At 45.4% G+C, this 16117-nt stretch overlaps 1 protein-coding gene across 1 annotated transcript; it reads right to left on the reverse strand.

The window, feature by feature from the left end:
* Positions 1 to 8265: 8265 nt before the first annotated feature.
* LOC129699262 (otoraplin-like) lies at positions 8266 to 15766 on the reverse strand. The gene is made up of 4 exons (XM_055638891.1): positions 15466 to 15766; positions 11831 to 11970; positions 11615 to 11728; positions 8266 to 8763 (listed from the first exon to the last, which is right to left on the reverse strand). Exons 1-4 carry the CDS (start codon positions 15590 to 15592, stop codon positions 8740 to 8742), a joined length of 405 nt encoding a protein of 134 aa, XP_055494866.1. The 5' UTR covers positions 15593 to 15766; the 3' UTR covers positions 8266 to 8739.
* Positions 15767 to 16117: the final 351 nt, after the last annotated feature.

The following is a 16117-nucleotide window of genomic DNA, read 5'->3' on the forward strand; positions in this document are numbered from 1 at the left end:
TCTCCCCATATCCCCTGACTCCATTATCTTCAAGAGTCCTATCTAGCTCTCTCTTGAAAGTATCCAGAGATCCGGCCTCCACCGCTCTCTGAGGCAGAGAATTCCACAGACTCACAACTCTCTGTGAGAAAAAGTGTTTCCTCGTCTCCGTTCTAAATGACTTACCCCTTATTCTTAAACTGTGGCCCCTGGTTCTGGACTCCCCCAACATTGGGAACATGTTTCCCACCTCTAGCGTGTCCAAACCCTTAATAAAGTTATATGTTTCAATGAGTCTGACCATTCCAACTTCAAGTTCAAACAAAATTTGGTTTCTGCAGTCATTCAACATGAAAAGAACCAAGACACACACCAACACAATTTACACAAACATCCATCACAGTGAATCTTCTCCTCACTGTGATGGAAGGCAAAGACTTGTCTCTCCCCTGCTCTCCATTCTTCTCCCGCTGGGCGATGGTAAGCCCCGCGGCCATTAAGGGCGCGCTGGGCGATGCATGGCCGCGCTCCGGGTCGTGATGTTGGAACCCCCAGCGGGCGCTGGCAAGTCCCCGCTCCAGGTCATTTTCAACCCTGCAATTCAGGCGGGAGAAGTTGCCGTTGCGGGAGCTCCGAAAAGCGGTCTCTCACCAGGGACCCGCGAGCTCCCTATGTCACCGTCCACTGGACCTGCGGCAGGAGCCTCCAAAGCTCCGGAGTCGGGCCACAGCTCCCCACGCTCTGAAGCCGGCCAGCGCCGCGATGGCAGGTCCGCAGGCTCCGTGACTGGAGCCCCCAGGTCGTTCCAGTTGGAGGCCGCTCCACGGTGCTAGGCCCCAACGACAACGGAGACCCGACACGGAAAAGGTTGGGTCCCCCGTACAGGGAAGAGAGTTTCCCCCACCACCCCCCACACCCCACACATACACAGTTAAAAACAATAAAAAAAACACTACAAACTACACTCAACGGGACAAAAAAGACAGACGCCCACATAAACTCACATGTGATGCAAGTTTATTACGTGCACATTGCCAACATGTGTGATACAAATGTATATAAAATGATGAGAGGCATAGATAGGACAGACACCCAGTACCTTTTTCTAAGGATGGAAATATCAAACAGTAGAGGGCACAGCTTTAAGGGCCTGTACCACTTTGGTGATTTTTTTCGGCAACTGTTGTAGTCGTAGCAAGTTGCCGAAAAACCAGCGATTGGACCCACCTACAACACCGTCTACGACAACGTACCATCTAGTCGACGTCAAGCTCCGGCAAGCTACCGACAACCGGCGACCCATTAGGACGTCCACCTACGACAACCTACGTCCACCCGCGACAAGCTACGACAAGGTTAGACAATTCAGTCGCCGGTTGACGTGGGTCGTCGCCAATGGAATTCACCGAAGTCAGCTCTGGCGGCAACCTACGGCACGTGGCGACGACCTACGACAGCGCCTGCGTCTGGAGAAGTCAAGCTACGCTCATTGGCGTCAAGCCCACAGTCGCCAAAACATTTTGAGCATTTGAAAATCCAGCGGCGACCATAAAAACGCTACGACTCTTTGGGCGACTGAGCAGACGCTCACGATCATGTGGCAACAGCCTAGTCGCCTAAAGATTAGCCTAAGTGGGACAGGCCCTTTAAGGTGAGAGGGGCAAAGTTTAAACTTAGGAACATAGAAAATAGGTGCAGGAGGAGGCCATTCGGCCCTTCGAGCCAGCACCGCCATTCATTGTGATAATCTAGCCCCTAGAGCTCTATCTAACTCTCTCTTAAATCCATCCAGTGACTTGGCCTCCACTGTCCTCTGTGGCAGGGAATTCCACAAATTCACAACTCTCTGGGTGAAAAAGATTTTTCTCACCTCAGTCTTAAATGACCTCCCCTTTATTCTAAGACTGTGTGTGGCCCCTGGTTCCAGACTCGCCCAACATTGGGAACATTTTTCCTGCATCTAGCTTGTCCAGTCCTTTTATAATTTTATATGTTTCTATAAGATCCAGGAGGTGTACGGGGCAACATATTTTAAACAGAGGGCGGTGAGTGCCTGGAGCACGCTACCGAGTGTTTTGGATAGGAATGGAGGGATATGGACCATGTGCAGCTAGATAAGTGATGGTCTTGTCATACAAGATACAAGATACAATTTTAATTGTCATTTGGACCCCTTGAGGTCCAAACGAAATGCCGTTTCTGCAGCCATACATTACATTACAAACAAATAGACCCAAGACACAACATAATTTACATAAACATCCATCACATCGCTGTGATGGAAGGCCAAAAAAACTTATCTCTCCACTGCACTCTCCCCCCCCCCCCCCCCCGATGTCAGAGTCAAAGTCAAAGCCCCCGGCTGGCGATGGCAATTGTCCCGCGGCCATTAAAGCCACGCCAGGTGGTGCGAGGTCGCACACCGGGTCTTGGTGTTAGAGCCCCCGACGTGCGCTCGCAGAGTCCCGCGGCCATTCCAAGCTGTGCGGGGCGGTGATGTCAGGCCCCGCTCCAGGAGCTCTTCGACCCCGCAACTCGGGCGGGAGAAGTCGCCGTTGCAGGAGCCCTGAAAAGCGGTCTCCCTCCAGGGACCCGCGGGCTCCCGGTGCCGCCGTCCACCAGACCCGCAGTTGAAGCCTCCGAATCTCCGGAGGTCGGGCTGCAGCAGCAGCAGCGCTCCTCCACCGCTCCACCCGCTCCGGACTCGGCCAGCTCCGCGACGGTGACGGTGAGTCGTCGGCACCAGAGTCCCCGGTCTCTTCCTGTTGGAGGCCGCTCCTCGTTGCAGCCCCAACGATAACGGAGACCCGACAAGAAAAGGTCGGGTCTCCCGTGCAGGGAGAGATTTAAAAGTTTCCCCCTCCCCTCCCACACACACACCCCAACAAAAAATAACAAAAACTACATAGAAACATAGACAAAAAATAATAAAAACGCGGACGGGCTGCAGAGGCCGCTGCTGACGAGAGTCGCGCCGCCTACCGATCTGCATCCTGTTCGACATGGACATTGTGGGCTGACAAGCCTGTTATGGTACATGTTCTATGTCTCAACAATTAGCCTCAGGTTAAAGAAAAATTGTTTCAAATGAGATGAAAAATAATTAAGAATGAAACATAGTTTGCCCAATATTTTTAAATGAACCTCGAACTTCAACTTAACTGCCACTAGGTGGTGCTCAAATAGAGCATGTAAAATGCAGCTCATTAAATTTCAATGTCATTAGAAATTGTCAGAAAATATCATGGAAAAGATATGTTTTCCATAACATGAGAAGGTAAATTAAGGAAGCAAGTAGTCGACATATGAAACACTATACTTTTGCAACCTTAACCCAGTGTCCTGCCTAACGTTGGCAGGGAAGCAAGCTGATGACAACCAAATAAAAACTGCAAATGCAGGAAACACTGCACAGGTCGGGCGGGATGCAAAATAAAGGAATTTGAGGTGGTGACAAATTCAGAGGTCCCAGACATGTCTGGCGAGAGAGGGAAAAACAGAGCCTGCAGTGAACATTGCACTTTGACCTTCTTCTCCCCGCTCCCATCGGGCAACAGGGACAGAAGCTTGCAAGCTCGCATCACCAGACTCAGGAACAGCTTCTTCCCCTTGTGTTATCAGGCTTCTGAACGGTCCTTCCATAAGCACAGGTGTAACTGTCTGATTCACCTCTACCCCACAGCGGGCATTGGACTGTCTCTGGGACTGACTGGTGCGCTACAATGTTGAGAACTATTTTCTACATTCTGTATCTTCCCCTTTGCTCTATCTATCCATCGTACACAGCCAAATCACATTTGACTTACAGGAGTTCCGATTCAGGCCTCCTCGTTACATTGTTTAAGAAGGAACTGCAGATGCTGGAAAATCGAAGGTAGACAAAAATGCTGGAGAAACTCAGCGGGTGAGGCAGCATCTATGGAGCGTAGGAATAGGTGACGTTTCGGTTCTCGACCCAAAACGACACCTATCTCTTCGCTCCATAGATGCTGCCTCACCCGCTGAGTTTCTCCAGCATTTTTGTCTACCTCCTCGTTACATTCCTTTGTTTGTATTTTCCCCTCTTCTAACAAGCCTCATCTCATAGCTTTCATTGCATTGTTTTTCTCTCCAACTATCCCCAGTAACTCGATCTGTTTATTTATTTATTTATTTATTTATTATGTTTACATATTCTGTTGTGCAGCAGCAAGCAAGCAAGAATTTCATTGTGCTATCTGGGACACAGGACATTAGACTTTCTCGACTCTTGACTTGACTAAAGTGCCTGTCCCACTTGGGCGTCTTTTGCGCGTCATTTACGCGACATCATTTACGCGTCACGATGCATGACGTGCGCGTCGTGATGTGCGCATGGTGCACATTACACGTGCATGGTGCGTGGTGACATAGAATGTCACGCACGGTCGCGCTCAGCGCACCAGGATTTTGGATGTACAAAGCCTTCGCGCGCCATCTGCGTGGCGCACAAATGACGCCCAAGTGGGACAGGCCCCAAAGGGAAGGCAGATCATTATCTGAATGGTTAGGGGGTGTAGGAAAGAACTGCAGATGCTGGTTTGAATCAAAGGTAGACACAAAATGCTGGAGTAACTCAGCGGGTCAGGCAGCATCTCTGGAGTGAAGGAATGGGTGACGTTTCAGGTCGAGACCCTTCGTCAGACTGAATGGTGTCAAATTAGGAAACTGAATGGTGTCAGATTAGGAAAAGGGGAGGTGCAACAAGACATGGGTGTGCTTGTACATCAGTCACTGAAAGTAAGTATGCAGGTACAGTAGGCTGTGAAGAAAGCTAATGGCTTGTTGGCCTTCATTGCTAGAGGATTTGAGTTTAGGAGCAAGGAGGCCCTACTGCAGTTGTACAGGGCCCTGGTGAGACTGCACCTGGAGTATTGTGTGCAATTTTGGTCTCCTAATTTGAGGAAGGACATTATTGCTATTGAGGGAGTGCAGCGTAGGTTCACCAGGTTAATTCCAGGGATGGCGGGACTGACTTAAAGAATGGGTTGATAGGGCTTGTATTCACTGGAATTTACAAGGATGAGAGGATATCTTATTGAAACATATAAAATTCTTGCAAGATTAGATGTAGGAAAAATGTTCCCGATGTTGAGGGAGTCTAGTACCAGGGGTTACTGTTTAAGAATAAGGGGTAGGCCATTTAGGACTGAGTTAAGGAAAGGGGGGGGGGGGGAGGGGGGAGGGAGAGGGGGGGGGGAGGAGGGGGGGGGGGGGGAGGGGAGGGGGAGGGGGGGGAGAGAGTGGAGGGGGTTTGAGCCATTGGATGATCGCAAGGTGTTCATAGACCATAGAGCAGTACAGCCCATTAGACGACAATAACCATGCCCAACATAATGCCTGCACCTGATCTATATCCCTCCATTCAATGCATATCTATAGGCCTATCTAAAAGCCTCTTAAACACCTGTTAACGTGCTGGGACGTGCCTGTTTTCATCTCTGGGGTGACGGACCTGAAATAAACATCACGATGTGACTACATTGCTAGGACATCTTGTTTCGAAACTCAAGAATGTTGGCTGGTGGTTCCATTTCCAAAGTACGCAAGGCTCAAGATTGAAATTAGGGTTCTATTAAGTTTTGTCTGATTTTGAATATTTTACTGAAATCCTGCGAGTGGCCAATTACACGTTCCTTTCCTTCAGGGATTCCGTCAATCCTATTCAACATAAAGCCTGTAAATCAGAGCTACCGTACCAGCTGGACTTATAAAATCTGACAAAAATAAAAGGATACAAAGTGCTGAATAAGTCAGTGGGCCAGGCAGCATCACCAAGGCGTTCGAGTTGCCCAACCAGGCCGTGACGTAAGCTGTCAATATGCTCCCCCACCGTACACCAGGAGAAGTTCAAGAGAGAATTCATCGACTTACTGAATCTCCTGCTGGAAGATCCCAATACGTGGTCATCGCTGGTGGCCTGAGGCATGATCAAAGTTGGGTCTCACTGCACAAAGCAAGTGTGCAGATGGTGCTAATTGACCATTCCAATGCAGGTTCACAATTCACGAGTTCTTGGAGCAGAATTAGGCCATGCGGCCCACCGAGTCTACTCCGCCATTCAATCATGGCTGATCTCAGCCCCTTTCTCCTGCCTTCTTCTAATAACCCCTGACACCCGTACTAATTAAGAACCTGTCGATCTCCACCTTAAAAATATTCATTGACTTGGCCTCCACAGCCGTCTGTGGAATGAAAGCCTCATTTGGTTGGATGATGCTGGACCTGAGCCTGTGCTTCACAAGGTCCTCCCTCATAATCCTCATCATCCTTCAACCTTGGTACAGTTCAGTGTTGTCAGGAGGGTGTTTTCCCCTCTGCTTCCGTATGTCCTTGATGATCAGGCCTTAAGTAAAAACAGCTGAATAATTTAATAAATTAAAAGATATTGATTAAGAAGAACAAAATATATTTAATATTTTGAATGTGTTTTAAACCAGATCCAATTTTAAGTTAAATTAAACTATTACTAATAATTTAAAATAATAATCTTATTAAAATAAAATAATTTGGGTTTGGTCTTGGGTTGAGCCAGACGCGACAACTGTGATTGGCATAATGCTTGGGGGGGGGGGGGGGAGAAAGAGAGGGGGGAGAGGGGAGGGAGAGAGGAAGAGAGGGAGGGGTGGAAGAGAGAGAGAGAGAGAGGGGGAGAGTGAAGAGGGAGAGAGAGGGAGAGGGAGAGAGAGAGGGAGGGAGAGAGGGAGAGGGAGGGAGAGAGAGGGAGGGAGGGGGAGAGAGAGAGGGAGAGGGAGAGGGAGGGAGAGAACCCCAACTCAGTATATTACATTCACACAAACTGCTGGAGTAGCAGTCTGACGGTCTCGACCCCAAATGTCACCCATTCCTATCCAGAGAAGGGTTTCGACCCGAAATGTTGCCTATTTCCTTCGCTCCATAGATGCTGCCTCACCCACTGAATTTCTCCAGCATTTTCTGTCCACCGTCGATTTTCAGGCATCTGCAGTTCCTTCTTAAACATGCTGCCTGTCCTGCTGCGTTACTCCAGCATGTTGGGTCTTTCTTTGCTGTAAACCAGCAATCTGCAGTTCCTTCATACACATTCAATATATTACATAACAGCCACCCTGGTCACGCTCTTAGTTCAATCCGGCTGTCGGAAATAAGTTACAAGAATCTTAAAAAAGTGACCATCAGCTTCAAGAATAGCTTCTTCCCAGCTACCAGCGGGTTCTTGTACACCGCACAACACGATCCTCAACTATGACGTTTTATGGACTGTCATTGGTTGCCCTGAGGACAATGGGTTTTTGCATTAGTATTGTGGTTATTAATATTTTGACTTTGTATTTTATAGTATCTGCATGTGTTGCATTTACAGACCTGTGGTGCTGCTGCAAGTAAGAATATAATCACTCTGCTGTCGGCAGAAATGACAATTAAACACTCTGTCTTTGTCCAACACTGTAACATGTATCTTGACTTCGACTGTGTTCTACACTTTTATGCTGCAGTGCATAAGCACATTAGTTTGGAACAAGATTAAATGCACACAATACCTGGCTGCTGTCTCTTCACAGAACCGTTAGCGAGCTGTTGATGTAATCTGACTTGTCCAATTCCACAGTGCATTTGCACCATTGTCATCAACTGTTTTCATTCATGTGTGCAGACTGTCAGATGTTAGCGATGGATGGAGATTAGCAACCGTTGCAGATATTGGCAGACAGCAGTCTCCCATTCCTTGTCGTTAGGAAGTTGATCCTTTCCCCTCCTGCAGAGACACACACACACACTTGTGCATACAGACGCACACACACACGTGCATACACAGACACACACATGTGCATACAGACACACACACACGTGCATACACAGACACACACGTGCATTCAGACACACACACACACTTGTGCATACAGATGCACATACACACGTGCATACACAGACACACACGTGCATTCACAGACACACACACACATACATATGTGCATACAGACACGCACACGTGCATACAGACACACACACACGTGCATACACACACACACACACGTGCATACACATACACACACATGCATACACACACACACGTGCATACACATACACACACATGCATACACACACACACACACGTGCATACACATACACGTGCATACACACACACACATGCATAAACACACACACACACACACGTGCATACACACACACACACGTGCATACACACACACGTGCATACACACACACACACACACACAAACACACGTGCATACACACACACACACACGTGCATACACACACACAAATGAATTAAGCAAATAAAATATGCTTTAATTTTGCTTGGATATATTTTGTGTTGGTTAGAGATTGCCTCTACATGACATGGTACTGCGAAATTAACCACAGAGACATGAAATAAACTGATGACATTCAGGTAGCAAGGAAACTATCAGAAAATACTTTTTTTTCATCCATTTGTTATTCCTATACAAAAATGAATGCATTAATCATATTATGTATGATTCAAATATTTGATACAAGCATTGAAATAGATGTTTTATAACCAGTGAAAATAAAAATAAAAGTGAAACAAGTAAATTAAATCACAATGACAAAAACGTTCACTTTATAATCTTTCCGCTAGACTTCAGCCTTTGGCGTTATACGTTGCTTTAAGAAGTAAGGACTTTTAGCAGCAAGAAACTGAACAGACCTTCTCAGTTAAATCGAATTTGTTCTGCATTTTTTCTTTGATTGCACAGTTTGATGAGTAGGTCATTAGCATTAGTCACAGTAGAAGTCGATAGCCTGATGGAAAGTTAAAGTAAGAATGCATCAGATTCTAAAACCAATTACAGATGACACACTTAAACATTGTCATTAGAATACATCAATCGGTGATGAAGAAAAATGCAGGATCATTATGTAATGAAAAATCAATGCATTTTCTACATGATTCTAAATAGCTTTAACATATAAGTATGTTGCCAGGAAGATTTTTTTTTTAAAGACAGCACGAAAGGAATATTATCAGCAACGTTTACATTTATATTGAATAATTTAGAAATAGTTTTACATCTAATAAAGGCCAGGCATGTTAAATATTTTTCATAATATCTAGGAGCAGAATAAAGTCTCCTCCACAATTCAATCTAAGCAGATCTATCTTTCCCTCTCAACCCCATTCACCTGCCTTCTCCCCATAACCCCTGACTAATCAAGAATCTCCACCTTGTGGCGCCGCGATGGCAGCCTCGCCAACAGTCTGTCTGTCCTTTCGTCTTCTTTTTTTGTTGTTATTTTTAGCGTGTTTTAAAAGTTGGTGGTAATGTTCTCTGGTTTATTTTATGTGGGGGCTGGGGGAAACTTTTTGTTCAATCTCTTACCTTGCAGGAGATGCGATTGTTTTCCAGTTCGTATCTCCGGTCGCTCTGCGGCCTAACATCGTGGAGCTGGAGGCCTCGCTCAGGACTGACTTTGAACCCCACCGCGAGGTGGACTTACCATCGGAACCTGCGATCCCTTGCCTGGAGTTCGCAGTCTCGGGTAAGACCGAGTCGGGAGCTCCAAAGTCACAGAAGGTTTCGACTAGCCCTGACCCGGGGTCCGATCGCCCGGCGCGGGGGAGCTGACATCGCCCCGACGAGGAAGGCCCAATGCCGGTTACGGGAGCCAAGATCATTCCGTCAACAGAGGGCTTGAGGCCCCCGACCGCGAGAGAACAAAGATGGGAAGAGATTGAACTTTTTTTCACCTTCCATCACAGTGAAGAATGTGGAGGAGTCACTGTGGTGGATGTTTATGTTAAAATGTGTTTTGTGTGTTCTGTTGCTTTTTATTAGTATGACTATGGCAAATCAAATTCCTCGTATGTTGCAAAACATGCTTGGCTAATGAAGTATGATTATGATTAAAAATATCCATCGACTTGGCCCCCACAGCCATCTGTGGCAATTAATTCCACAGATTTACCACACTCTGACTAAAGAAATTTCTCCTCATCTCCGGTCTAAAGGTATGCCCTTTATTCTGAGGCTGTGGCCTCTGTTCCTAGACTCTCCCACTAGTGGAAACATCCTCTCCACATTTATTCTATCCAGGCCTTGGACGTTTGTGTAATTATGCAAGGTCCATTTCTGATTAATAGCCCGTCTGCTCCTGATCTTGAAGCAACTACTGAAAACACATTAAATTTCAAGCATAGAAAGCAAACCTGATTGTAAACACTCAAGAGAATTTAATTCAATGTAGTATATTTTAAAAATCAACAGAACTGAAGGAATCTGTCACATTTAAACTAAGAAACATTAATAATATTTATTGCTATTGTCATAGCGTTTTTTGTTAACTAATTTTAATTAAATTTCATTTACTGAAATAAATCTAATTTACAATCCTCTCGGGTATTTGCTCAGATACTTTCACAGGCAACAAATCCACGTACATTGCATGGAATATCATTCATTTATTTCATCACCTACCCAAAGGGGGAAAGAGTGCAGAGAGTTCCGGGTGTCATGCTGTACGCCATGTAGTGGAATTCTCTGCCTCAGAGGGCGGTGGAGGCCGGTTCTCTGGATACTTTCAAGAGAGAACTAGACAGGGCTCTTAAAAATAGCGGAGTCAGGGGATATGGGGAGAAGGCAGGAACGGGGTACTGATTGGGGATACACAAAAATGCTGGAGAAACTCAGCGGGTGCAACAGCATCTATGGAGCGAAGGAAATAGGCAACGTAACGTAAACGATGCTGCTGCACCCGCTGAGTTACTCCAGCATTTTTGTGTACCTTCGAATTTCCAGCATCTGCAGTTCCTTCTTAAATACTGATTGGGGATGATCAGCCATGATCACATTGAATGGCGGTGCTGGCTCAAAGGGCCGTATGGCCTACTCCTGCACCTATTGTCTATTTGTAGCTAGTTTTCACATTTAGTAACCAAGAGGTAATTGGTATGTTGATGTTTATTAAACAAGGGATTGAAGTACATGGCAAGGGAGTCATGCTACAATTGTATAGCACTTTGGTGGCACGACGTGTGGATCACCACATACAGTGTTGGGTTCCAAAATTAAGATAAGCTTGGAGGTGGCGTAGCTCAGATTCACTAACTTAACTAAAGAGCTGAGAGTGTACGAAAGAACTGCAGGTGGTGGTTTTAACCGGAGATAAATGCTGAGGGAAGTCAGCGGGACAGGCAGGGTGGCGTTTCAGGTCGAGACCCTTCTTCAGACTGAGGGTTGAGAGGGCTGAGAGGTTGTCCAATGAGGAGAAATTTAGTAATATTGGCCCAAACTCACCGGAACTAAGAGATGATCTCATTGAAACATTCTGAAGATTCTAAAAGTGATTGATAAGATGGACACAAATGGGTTGTTGTAGAATTGTCGTTAGGGCGGCACAGCGGCGCGGCGGTTAAAGCTGCTGCCTCACAGCGCCAGAGACTTGGTTTCCATTCTGAATATGGGCGCTGTCTGTGTCGAATTTATACGTTCTACCCTGTGACATTAGCTTGGTATAAATGTAAAATTGCCCCTAGTGTGTGTCGGATAGCGCTAATGCACGGGGATCGCTGGTCGGCGCAGACTCAGTGGGCTGAATGGCCTGTTTCCGCGCTGTATCTCTAAACTAAACTAAAATTATAGAATGAAGTACTCACGGTGGTGGGAAGTTCCATCGTTGTGTTCTGGAATACTTCCTGCTCTGTGACCATCGAGCTGGGGAAATAACCGATTATACCCATTTGTTCCACATACTGATGGTCACTGTAAATCTGCAATGGAGAAGCAAAAATCACAAGGAGGCACACGGAGAGTCCTTAAGTTATCACTGAATTGTTTGCTTGTAATCCCTCAGGAAGAGTAGATGTACTTACGCTACCAGACCAGAATTCTCCACCTTGGCCTTCAGGCACCAGCTTGGAGTATACATATATAAACTGGCCTTCCTTAAGGTTTAAGAACCTGCAGTCTGGTGCAATGTAATCATCCACCACCTGGCCGATTGAGATGACATCTGAAAGACAAATCACTTGCTTTATTTGAAGATAGACACAAAATGCTGGAGTAACTCAGCGGGTCAAGCGGCATCTCTGGATCGGAGGAATGGGTGGCGTTTCGGCTGGTGACACTTCTTCAGACTGAGTGTCGGAAGGTATGACATCGTGAAGCCGCGGTCTCCAGTAGGAAGCGTCTGATCGCGGAGTGCCCGTCCGTTCCGACGTCGGAGTTTCGATCATCCCGACGAGAGGGCCTGTACATCGGGCCGCCCGTAGCGGTGACTGCGGAGGGCTCATGGCCCCGACCACGGATGAACAAAGGAGCAGGACTGACTAGACGTTATTGCCTTCCATCACAGTGAAGAATGTTGATTCCACTGTGGTGGATGCTCATGTTATATTCTACTGTGTATTGTGCTCTTTTTGATTGTGTGGCCGCATTGTAAGTCAAATTCCACTGTATTTTAATCAGAGCATGTGGCAATAAATGAGAACTTGAACTTGAATAGAGAGTCAAGAGATATAGAAGGGTGAGGTGTGAAAATGACCAAACAAAGCATATGATGATAAAGAAAAGTACAATGGTTCATTCGGGTGAGGCAGCAACCACGGAGAGAAGGAATGGGTGATATTCCTATAAACAAGTGTACGGACACTGTATGGTGTTTGAGTCAGCTATGATCATCAGTCATAATGGCACAGTACAATACGTTAGTTCCACTCTACCACTCGTCCGACTACGTAATATAGGAAGTGTGTTAATATGAAGTGTTCAATAGGGTGGAGTTAGTGGTAGTATATTACTCTGATTGCTTCACATGCAATAACCAATCTCCCATTCCTTCTCTCCATAGATGCTGCCTCAACCTCTGAGTTACTCCACATTTTAGGCAATAGACAATAGGTGCAGGAGTAGGCCATTCGGCCCTTCGAACCAGCACCGCCATTCAATGTGATCATGGCTGATCATCCCCAATCAGTACCCCGTTCCTGCCTTCTCCCCATATCCCCTGACTCCGCTAACGTTAAGAGCTCTATCGAGCTCTCTCTTGAAAGTATCCAGAGAACCTGCCTCCACCTTCCTCTGAGGCAGAGAATTCCACAAACTCACAACTCTATTGCACAGACTCACAACTCTCAGGCTATTAAACACACCATCAAACAAACTCTGAACAATAACAGCCTATTGCACTTTATCTGTTTATTTATTGTGTATATATATGGTCTATGGTATATAGACACACTGAACTTTTATCTCCTGTTCTGTATTATGTTTACAAATTCTGTTGTCCTGCAGCAAGCAAGAATTTCATTGTCCTATCTGGGACACATGACAATAAAACTCTCTTGACTTGACTGTGAGAAAAATTGTTTCTTCGTCTCCATTCTAAATGGCTTACCCATTATTCTTAAACTGTGGCCCCTGGTTCTGGAAGATTTGTGTCCATAAGATTTGTGTCTGGAAGATTGTGTCTACCTTTGATTTCATCCAGTATCTGCAGTTCTTTCTCACACATTGAATGGTTCATTGTCAGCTATGGGGAAGGTGCTGATGCAGCATACAATCAGAAATATTTAATCAGAATAGTAGAACTAGTCGGAGAACTAGGACAGGGAAGGGATGGAGAGAGAGGGAAAGCAAGGGTTACTTGAAGGTAGATAAATCAATATTCCAGAAGATGAAAAGGATGTTCTGATACTTCAGTTTTGACTGCTACATAAAATGAAGGCAATGATTGCTTGTGAAGGTTACCTGCTCCCAAAAAATAATATGCTGTTTGTCAGCTGTGTCTCAGTCGCTAGAATTGTGAATTCAAGTCCTGCCGCAGGAACGCAAGGACAGAAGAAAAAAATCTAAGCTTACTTTCAAGGACAATACTAGAGAAATACTGAACAGTCAGTAGTGTAGTCGAAAGTAGAAAGATGTTTTTTTGTTTCTTGCACATCATGCATCATATAGGAGGGACTTTATGTGTACTCATCCAAAATTCAATTCCATTGGCTTGAATAGAATTGAGTGTCAAGCAATTGCCACGGATAGCACGGTGGCACAGCGGTAGAATTGTTGCCTCACAGCGCCAGAGACCCGGGTCTGATCATAACTCCGGGTGCCGTCTGTACGGAGTTTGTACGTTCTCCCCGTGACCTGCCCGGGTTTTCTCCGAGATCTTCGGTTTCCTCCCACACTCCAAAGACGTGCTGTTTTGCAGGTTAATTGGCTTGGTGTAAATGTAAATTGTCCCGAGTGTGTGCAGGATAGTGTTAGTGTGCGAGGATTGCTGGTTGGTGCGGACTTGATGGGCCAAAGGGCCTGTTTCCGCGCTGTATCTCTAAACTAAACTAAGATCAATAACAACTACTAGTGCATCTGGAAGCAACAAATGAGAGCAAATTTCTCCACCGGCAACTTTAAAATAAGACGTTAAAACGTCCCACCTGCTTGCTGACATGGACGTAAAAGGTCCCAAGGGCTAATTTTGGTAGGAGCTAGGGAAACTATTCCCAGTCTGTCAATTAATATTTGTTTCCCACTCAATATTACTGAAGCAATTTAGCATTTTCTTGTGAGAGCTTGGTATGCACAAATTGGCTGTGGCATTACATCCCCTTTAACAGTGACAACATTTCAAGAGTATTGAAAAGTGCTCTGGGGCATCCTGAAATGGTGACGGGCCGTATAAATGCACGTCTTTCTGTCCATTATTAATACTTCAGTGGCCAAGGGGGTCACCAAGAGTTGATATTTGAGAATCGGAATTTGGCCTGCTCTGCCCTTTTCTTTCAAAATGTCACTATGGCTTTGTCAAAAAGGAAAATTGCAGCAGGAGATCAGTGAAGCCTGACTTCTCAATTTTCAAAGAGTAGTCGTGAATTGTGGACAAGCCTCACATCTGCACAGTACAAGTCTGGTTGAGCTCAGGTTTCTCTTTAAAGGGCTGAACTGCCCCTTCTTGGGTGGCGGGGAATACTAAATTAGAAATAATTTTGCATTCACCATTCAAACTTCTGTCAGGAAACATTCGTCGGTCACCTCTGGCTGGGTGTCGATCACTCTGAAGTGAAACAAATATCTGAAGCAAACCCCATTTCATGGTTTGTCGAAAATAACATCGCGGAGTCACTTGATACAGAGCGACGATTAACCTAAATGTCAGGTTCACACTGAAATACTTTGAGACTTGCCCCATTGAGTGAGTTTTGATCCATCGTGTTAATAGCAGCGGGAAAGAAAAATTGGTATGACATTTATAAGTAAGTAGCCTTATTTTGCGAAAACCCAACGTCAACAATGACTGAGATTCCACAGATTATAAACTAGTGATGAGCATTTTATATTCCAGGTAAATAAGAGCTAAACTTAAATGTGGAAAAAAATGTATAAACACATTAAGGGTATGTGTGCGTCTTTTTCATAGCTGCTGAATATAGAATGTATGTATGTAATAACAAAAAGCATAACTAAACAGAGGTTTTTAGGTTCCCAATCTCAAAAATGAAGCGAATGTACTTACAACTGCAATCCTCTTCAGCACAGATTTTCTTTTCTGCGAGTTTTTCCATGTAATCTGCTTTTATTACTTGTGCCAATCCTATTAGCAAAAGTGAGAATAGGCAGCAGGCAGCTCGTTTTTTAGCCATTTTAATTTCGCAGTTTGCAACTTTTTTTTTGCTTTCCCTTAAAGTGCTTTTAAGATCGCTCAGACTGAATCGATCCTTGCCAACAAACTTTCAGCTTTCCCCTTGGAAGCTGAAGCCAAACATCTGGATAAACATTTGCCACCAATGTCATTTCCTCCAGCGGAACAATCAGACTTGTGTCAGCACTGGGGGGAGGAACGGGACGGGACGGACGGGTTGTGGAGAGGGGAGGATGCAGACCAGCGACACAGATGCCTGGCATTGCTAATCCAAATAGCCTTCCTACCGTGCAGTAAATATGGGTGGCAGCGCTAATCGCTTGGAAAAGCACAAATGTTTCAAGGCTACCCTTCTAAAGCAAACATGTAAAGTATTTTAGATGAAACCTATTTAGAAGATGTGATCAGAGGTTTCATGGACAGTTTTGAATACAATAGCCAAATGCAAGAGAACAAACAAGCTCGCCTTACACAAGTCTGGATGCTTCGTTCAAATGTTTACCATGTATATATGGACACCTTTCTA

This window comes from Leucoraja erinacea, chromosome 8 (assembly GCF_028641065.1).
Source record: "Leucoraja erinacea ecotype New England chromosome 8, Leri_hhj_1, whole genome shotgun sequence".
In the NCBI taxonomy this organism is placed as follows: domain Eukaryota; kingdom Metazoa; phylum Chordata; class Chondrichthyes; order Rajiformes; family Rajidae; genus Leucoraja; species Leucoraja erinaceus.

Coding starts and splice junctions, on each gene's coding strand:
- LOC129699262 (XM_055638891.1), bottom strand. CDS start 15,592: ATGGCTAAAAAACGAGCTGCCTGCTGCCTATTCTCACTTTTGCTAATA. Junction 11,971..15,465: donor TGCTGAAGAGGATTGCAGTT/GTAAGTACATTC, acceptor TTTGTCTTTCAG/ATGTCATCTCAATCGGCCAG. Junction 11,729..11,830: donor GAGAATTCTGGTCTGGTAGC/GTAAGTACATCT, acceptor TCTCCATTGCAG/ATTTACAGTGACCATCAGTA.